Here is a 13,701-nt window from a genome sequence, read left to right as displayed (position 1 = left end):
TGCCATTCCATTCACTCCGTTCCAGCCATTATTATGAGCCGTCCTCCCATCAGCAGCCTCCACTGACTAGCCCTAACCTTAACCCTTATCCTAACCCTAAACTTAACCCTTACCTTAACCTTTATCCTAAACCTAACCCTGACCTTAGCAAGTAGTTGCTTACCAACAGATAGTCTGTTGATGGTATGACCATCTTTAGAGCATCTACAGATGGAAGATCCAAATAAAGTGACTATTTTTTGTTAACAAGGGGGATATCATCACCCCACATCTCCCCCTCAATTTGACACAATTGCATCAGTATGTCTATGGTTTGGGTGTGGATGCAAGTAGAGGATAACATGTGATCAATAGGTTGTGGAACATGTCCATCCACATAAAGGTCATGAAGGGTAATAAAGAAAGCCAAGACAACAAAGACACTGAAGTGTCAGTTTATTAATGGAGGCGTGCATGATGCAATCTGTATGTAATTGCTTCATCCACACAAGCCTCTGAGAAGTGAGTAACCCATTACAAACAGATCAGGTACTGGATCGATGTCTTCTGAGCTGCCTTGAATGAGAAAAATGTTGCGTTTCATTATGGTCCCGCACTAATTTACTATCCCATTTTTCTTATGTCACGGGACATTCACAAGTAAAGGAAAGATCTCGACGACAGCACAACAAACCAGGACTCAATGCATAGGGTTATACAGTTAGAATACAGTATTTCAACATGTTTTATTTTACAAAGGTATGTATATGTTATAGGAAACAGGAAATAAAAATAACTGCACGGCAGTAAGAAAGCTAATTGTCGAGTATAGATACAGTCCTTTTTCATACACTGAATCACGGGGCAAAACACACCATTGGAACAAATTGCGCTATACTTAATACTCTACATTTGTCACTTTGTCTCAAGACTAATTTAGGAATGCCAGACATTTTAGGGGAAAACCGTCTCAGGTTGGCCACTGCTTTACATTTGTTTATTTGGGCTGTTGTCATAGCCACCATAGTCCTACTATAAGCATACAACACAGACACCCAAAATAAATGCACACATTAAATCTGCAACCATAGAAATTATTCTGAAATGTGTTTAGCCTGTTGACACGCAATGGCTGCCGCAGAGTTCTAGCATTTGACAGCATATACATATCACACTCGCAAATACATTGCTGTGTCTTCTATAACTATAATCGTTTCGTTATACTCACCAATAGAACAATAAAAATGATATCACTGTCATATAAGGCACATGTTAGTAAAAGAAAGGCTTGCACTAAGCTTTTTCATCACTCTAGCAGACGTGGAATCTGCTATGGTAAACAACAACAGCGTTAGAGGAGGATGCAGTCTGCACTCTGCAGTCTGCATGCAATTAAGATCAAAAACATCCTCCGCTGATACCATTATGCAAAGTGACACACCGTTCTGTGCTGAGTGGGCAGTGCCAAGTGCAGCTTGGCCAGGTTGCCCGCTAGCTGCTTCGTACAAACCTCACTCTACCAAAGGCAGGAATATCATTAACATTCTGGGATCGGGAATGCAAACATCTAATCTGACACTTGACCACACACTGACTGACGGTCAAATTCAGAGAGCTTGTAAATAAAAAAAATCTGTCGTCAATGGTGTAAGAGGAAAATTAAAACCACCCCTGAACAAGGTGCAGGGTAACAAGTTTGAATTGGCAAAAATTATCCAATAAAACAATGATAAAATCAGACCAGGCAGCAACTCAACCTGGGGCTATAGAATGCCATATCAATGTGTATTGCAATTCATTATTATGTACAGTACCAGTCAAAAGTATGAACACATCCACTCATGCAAGGGTTTTCCTTTATTTTTACTATTTTCTACATTGTAGAATAATAGTGAAGACATCAAAACTATGAAATAACACATATGGAATCACATATTAACCAAAAAAGTGTTAAACAAATCAAAATATATTTTATATTTGAGATTCTTCAAAGTAGCCACCCTTTCCCTTGACAGCTTTGCACACTCTTGGCATTTTCTCAACCAGCTTCACCCGGAATGCTTTTCCAACAGTCTCACTGCAGAATGCTGTGGTAGCCATGCTGGTTAAGTGTGCCTTAAATTCTAAATAAATCACTGACAGTGTCACCAACAAAGCACTCCCACACCATCACACCTCCTCCTCCATGCTTCACGGTGGGAACTACACATGCGGAGATCATCCGTTCACCTACTCTGTGTCTCACAAAAACACCGCAGTTGGAACCAAAAATCTAAAATTTAGACTCATCAGACCAAAGGACAGATTCCCACCGGTCTAATATCCATTGCTCGTGTTTCTTGGGCCAAGCAAGTCTCTTCTTCTTATTGGTGTCCTTTAGTAGTGGTTTCTTTGCAGCAATTAGACCACGAAGGCCTGATTCATGCAGTCTCCTCTGAACAATTGATGTTGAGATGTGTCTATTACTTGGACTCTGTGAAGCATTTATTTGGGCTGCAATTTCTGAGGCTGGTAACTCTAATGAACGTATCCTCTGCAGCAGAGGTAACTCTGGGTCTTCCTTTCCTTTGGCAGTCCTCATGAGAGCCAGTTTCATCATAGCGCTTGATGGTTTTTGCGATTGCACTAGAAGAAACTTTCAAAGTTCTTGAAATGTTCCGGATTGACTGACCTTCATGTCTTAAAGTAATGATGGACTGTCATTTCTCTTCGCTTATTTGAGCTGTTCTTGCCATAATATGGACTTGGTATTTTACCAAATAGGTCTATCTTCTGTATTTCACCCCTACCATGTCACAACACAACTGATTGACTCAAAGAAGGAGAGAAATTCCACAAATTAACTTTTAACAAGGCACACCTGTTTGTTTAAATGTTTAACACTTTTGTGGTTACTACATGATTCCATATATGTTATTTCTTAGTTTTGATGTCTTCACTATTATTCTACAATGTATAAAATAGTAAAAATAAAGAAAAACCCTGGAATGAGTAGGTGTGTCCAAACTTTTTACTGGCACTGTAAATAAATTAACCTGACTTGTGACACATTATACCAACGATGGCGCATGTTGTAAAAATCATTATTAATTTAAAAGTGTACGATTTCCATTTAGTAGAAGCTTACAAAATGGGATATTAATAGTAATTTGGCATAGAATAAGGAAACTCAAAACACTATGAACAACTTGTAACATCATGGTCATATTACTTAGTAAGTTAGCTACTATAATATATCTGCTGTCATATTATTTATATTTCCTCAGTATATTTTCACTCAAGTACTAAAGTATTGCTGTTTCACTACTGTAGATGAAATGGTAAACAACAAATTCTATATTCTATAAAGTAAAACCCATAAAAAATGTTATGTTATTGCAAGATGTATGCTTGACTGGCTACAGAGTAAAATGTAATTCACCTCACTTAAAATGTAATTTAATGCTATTCAAAATATATTACATGATTTGGGAGATATTTAGCTTAAAAAAAATAAAACATTATAAACTGGAGGTCAAAACTAACTGAGGTTCCAGTGGAATGTGTGAGAATGTACTCCAACAAGGGGAAATAGCTGTGTTATGGATGTTTGAGTGTGAGGGCATATTGGCAACCAAACCCTGCCATCGAGCTATGAATCAAAATAAAAATACAATTAAAACCGATAATTTGGAAAATCACAAGTCGACCTGTCACAAGTCGGCCTGTCACAAGTCGACCTGTCACAAGTCGGCCTGTCATTTCCAAGAAGAGGCTGTGTATAGTTAGCCTGAACGTTTGGTCTGTGTAGAGGAGCTCAGTGGGAGAACGGGCTCCTGTGTGTCAGTGACTAGTGGAGATTAAAATAACAGATATGGCATCCACCCTCTGGCCTGACAGTAGGCATTCCGTGCACACGCACACACATCCACACCCAAACCCAAACCCACATCCACACACTGGCTATAGAAACACAATACACACCACAAGGCAGTCCATTTTAAAAGATAATTTCTCCTTATAAAGCTTTCCTTATAAAGACTGCACAATAAAAAATATATCATACAGTTCTTACAACTTTTCTAGACAGGATGAAATTGAACATCTGATTATCTCTTTGTGCCAAGCAGTGTTCAACACAGGGGCTTATTTCCCGGGGCTGGCCCCTGTTGCATTGTGGGAACAGCCAGAGTGAGTGTTAACGACCAATTATTTCAGTTTGGCAAGTGGACTTAAGTTAAGGCGTTCCTACAGTATGATGACATGTGTAACCCATCATCATCTCTCTGTCTTTGCTTCATTGGTCCTATTCTGTTCCACTCTGCAGACTCTGATCTGTCTTTGCTTCATTGGTCGTATTCTGTTCCACTCTGCAGACTCTGATCTGTCCCACATTCTGGGCCTGCTGGGTTGAAGGTGTCAACATCAAGGCCTTGCGGGACCCCTTTCTCTGTTTCTTTCTCCTCCGCCAGGATAAATAAGCCCCTGTAGACACTGGTGGCACGGTACCATCTCCCTCCATCCCTCCCTCTCCGTCTCAGTGGCTCCTCCAGTGGGTTAGAGGTCTGTCACTTTGTTCTCAAGGGCGGCTGCTATCCGCTGAAGCCGCAGGGTGAGCTGTTTACTCTGGGCTGCCGGGTCCTCATCTAGGGACTGGATGATCTGTAGAGAGATGGGGAGAGAGGGAGGGGGGAGGGAGAGACAGAGAAATATTGAGATAGGGTGAGAAGAGACAGAGAGGGACAGAGAGGTAGAGGGACAGAGAGGTAGAGAGAGGGGGAGACAGAGAGAGAAAGAGAGAGAGAGAGCGAGAGAGAGAGAGAGAGAGAGAGAGAGAGAGAGAGAGAGAGAGAGAGAGAGAGAGAGAGAGAGAGAGAGAGAGAGAGAGAGAGAGAGAGAGAGAGAGAGAGAGAGAGCACTGTCATTAAATCACCAGTCAGGGCATACTGGACCACTGTTGGAATGACCACTCTAAGAAAAACAGCCATTGCATGGCTTCAAGTACTAAGGGAGGAAGCTTAAAAAAATCAATTCCCTGAGCAATTTGCCATTTCAAGTAAACTACCACAGAACTACTTTCAATTAAAAGTCCTTGTAATTGCGCTAACGATTAGAAAATATGACCCAGCAGTGCTGTGGGAGCACTTCTGCCTGGAATGTAAAGTGAATGGCCTCTTACCCCGTCGTAGTATTTGCTGGCGTACTGGTAGAGCTGATGCAGAGCCACTTGTGTGTTGAGTTTGTCTGTATGAGTCTGGAGGACACAACATAGGATTCAGAGATTCTCACAGACAGGCTTGAGTCACACAATCTTAGAGCAGAACGAACCAAGTCTATGACTAACTTTATAAAATGTTACCTTCACTAACATTTCAAATGGTGCACCACTAAAATAGATTAAGAGACCACTGCAAAATTATCAGTTTCTCTGGTTTTACTATTTATAGGTATGTGTTTGGGGGAAATTAACATTTTTGTGCAAATCTACAAATTACTGACAACATTTCTCCCAAATTCCAAATAAAAATGTTGTCATTTAGAACATTTATTTGCAGAAAATGACAACTGGTGAAAATAACAAAACTGATGCAGTGTTGTCAGGCCTCGAATAATGCAAAGATAATAAGTTTATATTCATTTTAAATACTATACTAATGTATAGCAGGACAATGCTCCATGTGACACAGCCAGGTCAATCAAGGTGTGGATGGAGGACCACCAGATCAAGACCCTGTCATGGCCAGCCCAATCTCCAGACCTGAACCCCATTGAAAACCTCTGGAATGTGATCAACAGGAAGATGGACGGTCACAAGCCAGCAAACAAAGCCGAGCTGCTTGAATTTTTGCGCCAGTCTCCACTAGTCTTTCACATCAATGTGAAAGACTGGTGGAGAACATGCCAAGACGCATGAAAGCTGTGATTGAAAATCAGGGTTATTCCACCAAATATTGATTTCTGAACTCTTCCTAAGTTAAAACATTAGTATTGTGTTGTTAATTTTTTGTTGCATTATTCGAGGCCTGACAACACTGCATATTTTTTGTTATTTTCACCAGTTGTCATTTTCTGCAAATAAATGCTCTAAATGACAATATTTTTTATTTGGAATTTGGAAGAAATGTTGTCAGTAGTTTATAGAATAAAACAAAAATGTAAATTTTTCCCAAACACATACCTATAAATAGTAAAACCAGAGAAACTGATAATTTTGCATTGGTCTCTTAATATTTTCCAGAGCTGTATATCTGTGTCCCAAATGGAACTCTATTCCCTGCATCATTGGTTCCAACCAGAGGTACTTGGACTTTGGAAGACTCATGAGACCACAGACCTACTGTTAAAATGCACATGAGGGGTACTTCAGGGATACTCCGGGCAGAGTCAAATTCAGTTGGTGGTACGGTAACGGAAAAAGGTTGGGAACCACTGCTCTACAAGGTACACTACTTAGTGTACTACATAGGGAATAGGGTACCAGTTGGGATGCCACCATAGATCAAGGGCAGAGAGAAAGGTTTTCCTTACCCGAGACACCTCTGCCAGATGAGTGTTCATGTCCTGGTCGCTGACTGATACCATCTGTCTGATGCCCTTGTAGTAACTAAACACAGACAGACAGAGATAAGATCATAATCACTATACATTACATATTGACAGGCCTCTGCCGACAATGTACCAGCATTGTAGGCAAGAATCAAAATAAATTGATCAGGTCATTGGGAACTTCTGACGATACGTACTCATCGACCATCTTCTTGTAGGTGGAGATCTCCTTTGCATAGAGTAGTTTGTTACTTGGAGAGTCCTGGTAGAGATAGGAGAGAATAAACAAAATGATAATCATAATACTCTTCTCTTATCTGTTACCTCACAGAGGTAAACAACTATCAATAGATTTTGACCTCCTAATCACCTGCCTCCTCCCCCTCCCTCTCCTCCTCCTACGGCTCCCTCTTCCTCCCTTTCTCTTCCTCCTCCCTATCTCCTCCTCCTTTCCTCCTCCCTTTCCTCTTCCTTCTGCTCCCTCCTCCTCCCTCTCTCTTCCTTCTCCCTCCTCCTCCCTCTCCTCCTCTTTCCCCCTCCTCTTCCTCCTCCTCCTCCTCCTGGACTCACTCGGCTGAGTTTGTGCTCTGTCTTGGTGCAGGCGTCCATGAAGGTCTGAGCGATGACGGACAGCGAGGCGTCCACCACCTCTGTCACGTGGACGTCGAAGGTGAAGTGAGGGTTCTTCAGGATGTTCACCCAGAACCTCAGAGGCAAGCTGGTGGAGGAGAGAATAATTACTATCAGCTATCTATCTACTACAGTGTCAACACATATGTCACACCAAATAATTCATTCATTTATGATTGAATGTCATGTTTAGTATCACCAAGGTACTATTAGTGGTACATGTACAGCACTAGTAGTACTTCTATTAGTGGTACATGTACAGCACTAGTAGTACTTCTATTAGTGGTACATGTACAGCACTAGTAGTACTTCTATTAGTGGTACATGTACAGCACTAGTAGTCCTTCTATTAGTGGTACATGTACAGCACTAGTAGTACTTCTATTAGTGGTACATGTACAGCACTAGTAGTACTTCTATTAGTGGTACATGTACAGCACTAGTAGTACTTCTATTAGTGGTACATGTACAGCACTAGTAGTACTTCTATTAGTGGTACATGTACAGCACTAGTAGTACTTCTATTAGTGGTACATGTACAGCACTTGTAGTACTTCTATTAGTGGTACATGTACAGCACTAGTAGTACTTCTATTAGTGGTACATGTACAGCACTAGTAGTACTTCTATTAGTGGTACATGTCAGGTTGACAACTCCTGACGGTTGACTTTCATATTTTCACCATTCAGTGGAACACATGCATCGGGCATGCCAAACTAATGGCAAAACTTTCCACTTTTGAAAACTCGGTAGCCTTAAAACATAAGTAAACTAATAAGTCCATACAAATCCTCCAATAAAAGGTTGGTCCTGAATATCAAACAAGTCTAAAATAGGTTCAGAGTACTTCTCTGATTAGTTTAAAAGCTGGGCCGATTGAGACAGACTAACATATTCATTCATATTGGCTTGCAACACCTCCCGGGAGATTGAGAAAACAACGGCAAAAAAAACAACAACATCAATGTGATATAATAGTACAATTAAATTAGCTGGGGATGTAATTACCATGTTTGTTTGTTGTTATGGTTGATACACACATTCATATTTAATCCAAGAGGCCTCGGTTGGTTTGATAAACAAAACAAGCCCATGCCGACTGACTGTGGTATAGCATAATGAAATAGCTCATCCCCCTTCCTCTCATTCTCACATCGCCACGTCAATCACTGACATCTATATGCAACACGCTGTGTTGAATACTTGAGCTTTAACCAACTTGAAGTTAATTTATGTACTTAAATGCCAAGGGAGCACTCAGATTGAGAATACAGAGGAGATAGAAGTACTTTTATATTTGCATTCCGTATACTGATTACTTAGTCAGTGTGTTTCTTAGTGTCATCTCAGGAAGTGGGTTTGTGTGTGTGTGTGTGTACATACTTGCGTGTGTGTGTGTGCTTGCATATGTAGAAGTGTGTGTGGTTGTGTGATTGTGTGTGTGTGTGTGTGTATGTACCTGTTGGTCTTCCAGATGTGTACGGTCTCCTCATCCACGTTGTCATGTTTGAGGGCCTGCTCGTCCAGGAAGTCAAAGAAGTACTTGATGGCGGGTGGCACCACCGACCCGGAACACAACACGCTGCGGAAGAAGTCATCCACAAACTGTTGCAGGGTTCCCTGGAATAACAGACGCACCAACAGAAACACAGTGTGAGGCAGGGCAGAGAGGTAGAGAGGTAGAGAGGTAGAGAGGTAGAGAGGTAGAGAGACGCCAAGTACCTCAGACCTGCGACCCAGTCAATAACACACTATGAAGACTGAATCTATCACATATTAGCACATAGCCATCCTCAAATAGATTTTCTTACGGAATGAATCTCAAAGATGAATTTCTTTACTGAATGAAATGTAAAGGCTCGCACACATCGCAGCGAATGTGGATCTAGCGTTTGTCTGCCGATCGTTCAGCGTGCTGTGTTTCAGGGACCAACAGCTGTAGACGTCTGAGTGCCAACATTTAGGCAAATTGGTTGCCAAATTACGGGCGGCACTTTGTTCAAATGTGCTAAGTACTCTCGTCCAGCAAACGCTGTTAGTGTGTCTGAGCCCTAACTATAGTAAAATGTGGCAGGCCCACCTTGACAGAGAGCAGTCGTGTGAGATAGATCTCAGTGATGGCTTTGGTCATGGACTTGTCCTTCATGCCCCTCTTGGACTTCATCTCATCCAGCTCATCAGGCCGAACCAGATGGAACACCTTGTCATCCTCCAACAGGGCGTTTCCTAGTGGAGAGAGGAGACAAATTATACAAGTACTTTTCAGTAACACATTTCTTTAAAGCCTGCAGGTATAGGTTATAATGCACTGTGAGACTTGTCATACGCATAATGTCTTATTATCATTTCCATGGTGAAGACTTACTCTCCTCTTGGTTATCCTGGTTCTGGTAATAGTTCTGTTGAGTGTGAAGAACCATGGACAGGACTAGAGTAGCATTGTCTCGCACCTGAAACCCACACAAACATACACACACAGGTCATCTGATTGGCAACGGGTCTCAGGACCTAATTCAGAATCCATGCCATTGATTAGACAGTGCCATAGACACATTTCTTGGGGCCTTTATTCGGCATTGTCTGTGGCGCTCTTTCATTATTGATCCCGTAAATTAAAGTGGGGTTTTGGGGTGGGGCTCTGTTGGAGCAGGGGGGTTGGGGTAGGGCTCTGTTGGAGCAGGGGGGTTGGGTGGGGCTCTGTTGGAGCAGGGGGGTTGGTGTGGGGCTCTGTTGGAGCAGGGGGGTTGGGGTGGGGCTCTGTTGGAGCAGGGGGGTTGGGGTGGGGTTGATGCGGTAGGGGATCAGCCCTCTACCTGTTTGTGTGTATAATCTTTAAAATACTCAATAAAAAACATTGACCCAAAAATTACATTAAATTAGTAAAGAGCAGCATTAGGGCTTCTCTCTGTGACATCTAATAGATCAGTCTGTGGAGGAACATCACTCACATTGTAGTGGGCCAGCGTGTTGATGCGCCTCCACCTGCCCTCCTTCTGGGACGTCAGGTCCAGGTCTGACAGGATCTGCCCTGTGGAACCAGGACGCCACTCTGTGGCATAGGCAAGAACAGTAGCTCAGACCACCAGCCAACATGACTCACATTCAAATTCACATCCACTACCACTTAATTTACTAGTAGATGGTGCCAATTGTTTAAGGCTTGCTGATGTTAATGTATTCAAATGCAGTATCTTTGCAACACATGGTTTGGAATACTGACGATGTGTGTGTGTGTGTGTGTGTGTGTTTGAGTGTGAGTGAGTGTGTTCTCCTCTCACCCAGACTGACGCTGTCCACTTTGGGTCTCTGTGAGTAGGGCAGGTTCCTGTACACCGCCTCGATGATCTTCTCCTTCACCTGGGACACCGTGTCGCAGTTCAACACCTTGACGGGCGTCACGTCTGGCCCCTCCCCGTGCACCAGCACCTGCAGAGTCTGAGAGGAGGAACAGAGCCAACACTGTGAGGTCAGCCCGCTGAGGCAGCGTTACAGCGGCAACTACTGTAGGCAAGTGGTACTCTTTGACACCTGACAAGCGCTGTCACCTCGTCCTGAGCTGACTATCGAGCAGCCACCGGCAGGGGACTCACTCCCCTCACTCTGACCAGGTGACACAGATCAATCAATTCAGACTGAATCCAAACAACTGACCACTAGATAGGGAGACAACACATTATACAAAGGATTTATCTGTAATTGAAGACTGTGTAATTTTGTTTTTTCATTCTTCTTTAACATAACCACAGGACGTGAGCTATTGCAACTGTAAATGTGTATCATTTGATATTGTCCTTGGAAAATGAATTACCACAGGGTTTACATACTTCTCCCTCCCTCCCTATGAACATTTTTGGGGGACTAGTTTAAGGCCTTGTGGGTGGGTTTTGAGTGGTCATTATGCTGACATTCTAGAGAGACTTAAAAGAAAATAGCTGAGATTTTATTATCTGGCATTAGCAAAAAGATACAGTTGAACACTTCTGACTAAGGTAGACTATACGTATACAGTGAGTCAGAACTTTGCGTCAGTGTAGGTAGGAACATTATAAAATGACAGAAAGGTATTGAATTGCTAGTGAAGGCATAGCATAAAAAGATAAAAATGGTTCATGGAAGCAACACATATAATTGAGATCAGGGCAGTCAGTGTAAAGTCTGTCTGAACAGACTCAGAAGAACTCAATAACGCAATAGCAGCAGCTGTCAGCGAGGTGAGATGCCAGCGAGCTTGCGTGCTGGAGTAACCGTGGTAACGGGTTGGTGTAACTCACCAGGACGCAGTACTCCACGTCGTCTCCAAGCAGGCCCGTGTCGTTCAGGGTGTACTTGGCCTTCTTCACTCTGGCATCTACTGGACCCTTCTCTGTCTGATGCTTGATGGCCCTGAACAGCTTGTACAGGGGTTCCCCTGCTGAGTCCTGACGACCACACACAGAGACACAGTACAATCAGAACCCTCTGGCACTCTACTTTGACCTTGGCCATGCTGTAGTTCAAATATAAAGGCTATGAAATGTCAACAGAATATTGCTTCTCTTAACTCAGGTAGGCTCCTTGAACACATGCATGCACATACACACCGTTACAGAAAGATAACATGAAGTGTTCCAAAAACACATGTTTCCATGGGATCACGTGATCTTATGTGAAGTTAACATGATAACGTGACAACATGTAAAGCAACATGTGATAACATGAAACTACACGTAAAAACGTGATCATGTAAAGTGTTCCAAAATCCCGTTTTCACATGATTTCACGTGACATCGTGATCTTTCTGTAATGGCACACATAAATGTGCCAAACGTCCTTTCAAATACGCTTTAACAATGTACGTGACATATCAAAAACATACAGAATCAAAGAGTGTCATAACATCACCTTGAGGAACTGGTAAAGACAGATGGACATCCAGTTACACAGCATCCTCTCCACCACTGTCTCTGACCTACAGAAGACAAAACACAGGAGTGACTGACACATCTCAACATACTGTCTCTGACCTACAGAAGACAAAACACAGGAGTGACTGACACATCTCAACATACTGTCTCTGACCTACAGAAGACAAAACACAGGAGTGACTGACACATCAACATACTGTCTCTGACCTACAGAAGACAAAACACAGGAGTGACTGACACATCTCAACAGACTGACCTACAGAAGACAAAATACAGGAGTGACTGACACATCAACATACCGTCTCTGAACTACAGTTCAAAACACAGGAGTGACTGACACATCTCAACATACTGTCTCTGACCTACAGTTCAAAACAAAGGAGTGACTGACACATCTCAACATACTGTCTCTGACCTCCAGAAGACAAAACACAGGAGTGACTGACACATCTCAACATACTGTCTCTGACCTCCAGAAGACAAAACACAGGAGTGACTGACACATCTCAACATGCTGTCTCTGACCTACAGAAGACAAAACACAGGAGTGACTGACACATCTCAACATACTGTCTCTGACCCTACAGAATACAAAACACCGGAGTGACTGACACATCTCACAATACTAATACATTTTTTAGCATGAACTACTGTAGAACTCCTCTCCATTCACAGGGCCCATTGTTAGGCATTAGCACATCCAACTAACAGTCATGTGTATCTGGATGTTAGGATAATGGACTAATCCACATAATGAGCTCCTCTATAGGGAATAATTACACACATTTTACTGTAGAACAGCCAGTCGAACACTGCTGAGCACAGTTGACAGTTCACATTACACAACCACTCAGTGGGAATAAACAACTGAGCTCTGTTCGGGAACCTGTCTCTACTGTGGACTGGAGATAGCCTAAAATACCAGAGTCACTTTAAGAGTGGGAGACATTGAGAAGACACAGGTTAGTTAGAGTAATGGATTACAGCCACAATCTGCACCGAGCTAAAGGCTAGAGCTGCCACTTTCAAGGAGCAGGACACTAATCTGGACGCTTATAAGAAAATCCGTTATGCCCTCAGACGAACCATCAAACAGCCAAAGCGTCAACATAGGACTAAGATTGAATCCTACTACACCGGCTCCGATGCTCGTCGGATGTGGCAGGGCTTGCAAACTATTATGGTCTACAAAGGGAAACGCAGCCACGAGCTGCCTAGTGACGCGAGCCTACCAGACGGGCTAAATGCCTTTTATGCTCGCTTCGAGGCAAGCAACTCCGAAGCATGCATGAGAGCACCAGCTGTTCTGGACAACTGTGTGATCACGCTCTCCGTAGCCAATGTGAGCAAGATCTTTAAACAGGTCAACATTCACAAGGCCGTGGGCCCAGATGGATTACCAGGGCGTGTACTCAGAGCAAACGCGGACCAACTGGCAAGCGTCTTCACTGACATGTTCAACCTCTCCCTGACCGAGTCTGTAATACCTACATGTTTCAAGCAGACCACCATAGTCCATATGCCCAAGAACGCCAAGGAAACCTGTCTAAATGACTACTGCCCCGTAGCACCCACGTCGGTAGCCATGAAGTGCTTTGAAAGGCTGGTCATGGCTCACATCAACACCATCATCCCGGAAACCCTACACCCACTCCAATTTGC

General features: G+C 42.9%; 1 protein-coding gene across 1 annotated transcript in view; it reads right to left on the bottom strand.

The window, feature by feature from the left end:
* Positions 1 to 418: 418 nt before the first annotated feature.
* Positions 419 to 13,701, bottom strand: part of LOC139578293 (plexin-B2-like) — a 204,162-nt gene continuing 190,879 nt past the window's right edge. The window contains exons 26-37 of the mRNA XM_071405698.1: positions 12,017 to 12,083; positions 11,407 to 11,553; positions 10,414 to 10,570; positions 10,084 to 10,184; positions 9,501 to 9,585; positions 9,216 to 9,361; positions 8,595 to 8,755; positions 7,075 to 7,222; positions 6,702 to 6,766; positions 6,487 to 6,562; positions 5,138 to 5,212; positions 419 to 4,620 (exon numbers count right to left, since the gene is read on the bottom strand). Coding sequence (XP_071261799.1) covers positions 4,516 to 4,620; positions 5,138 to 5,212; positions 6,487 to 6,562; positions 6,702 to 6,766; positions 7,075 to 7,222; positions 8,595 to 8,755; positions 9,216 to 9,361; positions 9,501 to 9,585; positions 10,084 to 10,184; positions 10,414 to 10,570; positions 11,407 to 11,553; positions 12,017 to 12,083 — 1,333 coding nt within the window. The 3' untranslated portion in view covers positions 419 to 4,515. The remainder of the gene's footprint in view (positions 4,621 to 5,137; positions 5,213 to 6,486; positions 6,563 to 6,701; positions 6,767 to 7,074; positions 7,223 to 8,594; positions 8,756 to 9,215; positions 9,362 to 9,500; positions 9,586 to 10,083; positions 10,185 to 10,413; positions 10,571 to 11,406; positions 11,554 to 12,016; positions 12,084 to 13,701) is intronic.

This window comes from Salvelinus alpinus, chromosome 6 (assembly GCF_045679555.1).
Source record: "Salvelinus alpinus chromosome 6, SLU_Salpinus.1, whole genome shotgun sequence".
NCBI lineage: Eukaryota > Metazoa > Chordata > Actinopteri > Salmoniformes > Salmonidae > Salvelinus > Salvelinus alpinus.
Note: the sequence above shows the minus strand (reverse complement) of the source record. Positions and strands in the feature narration are given on the sequence as shown.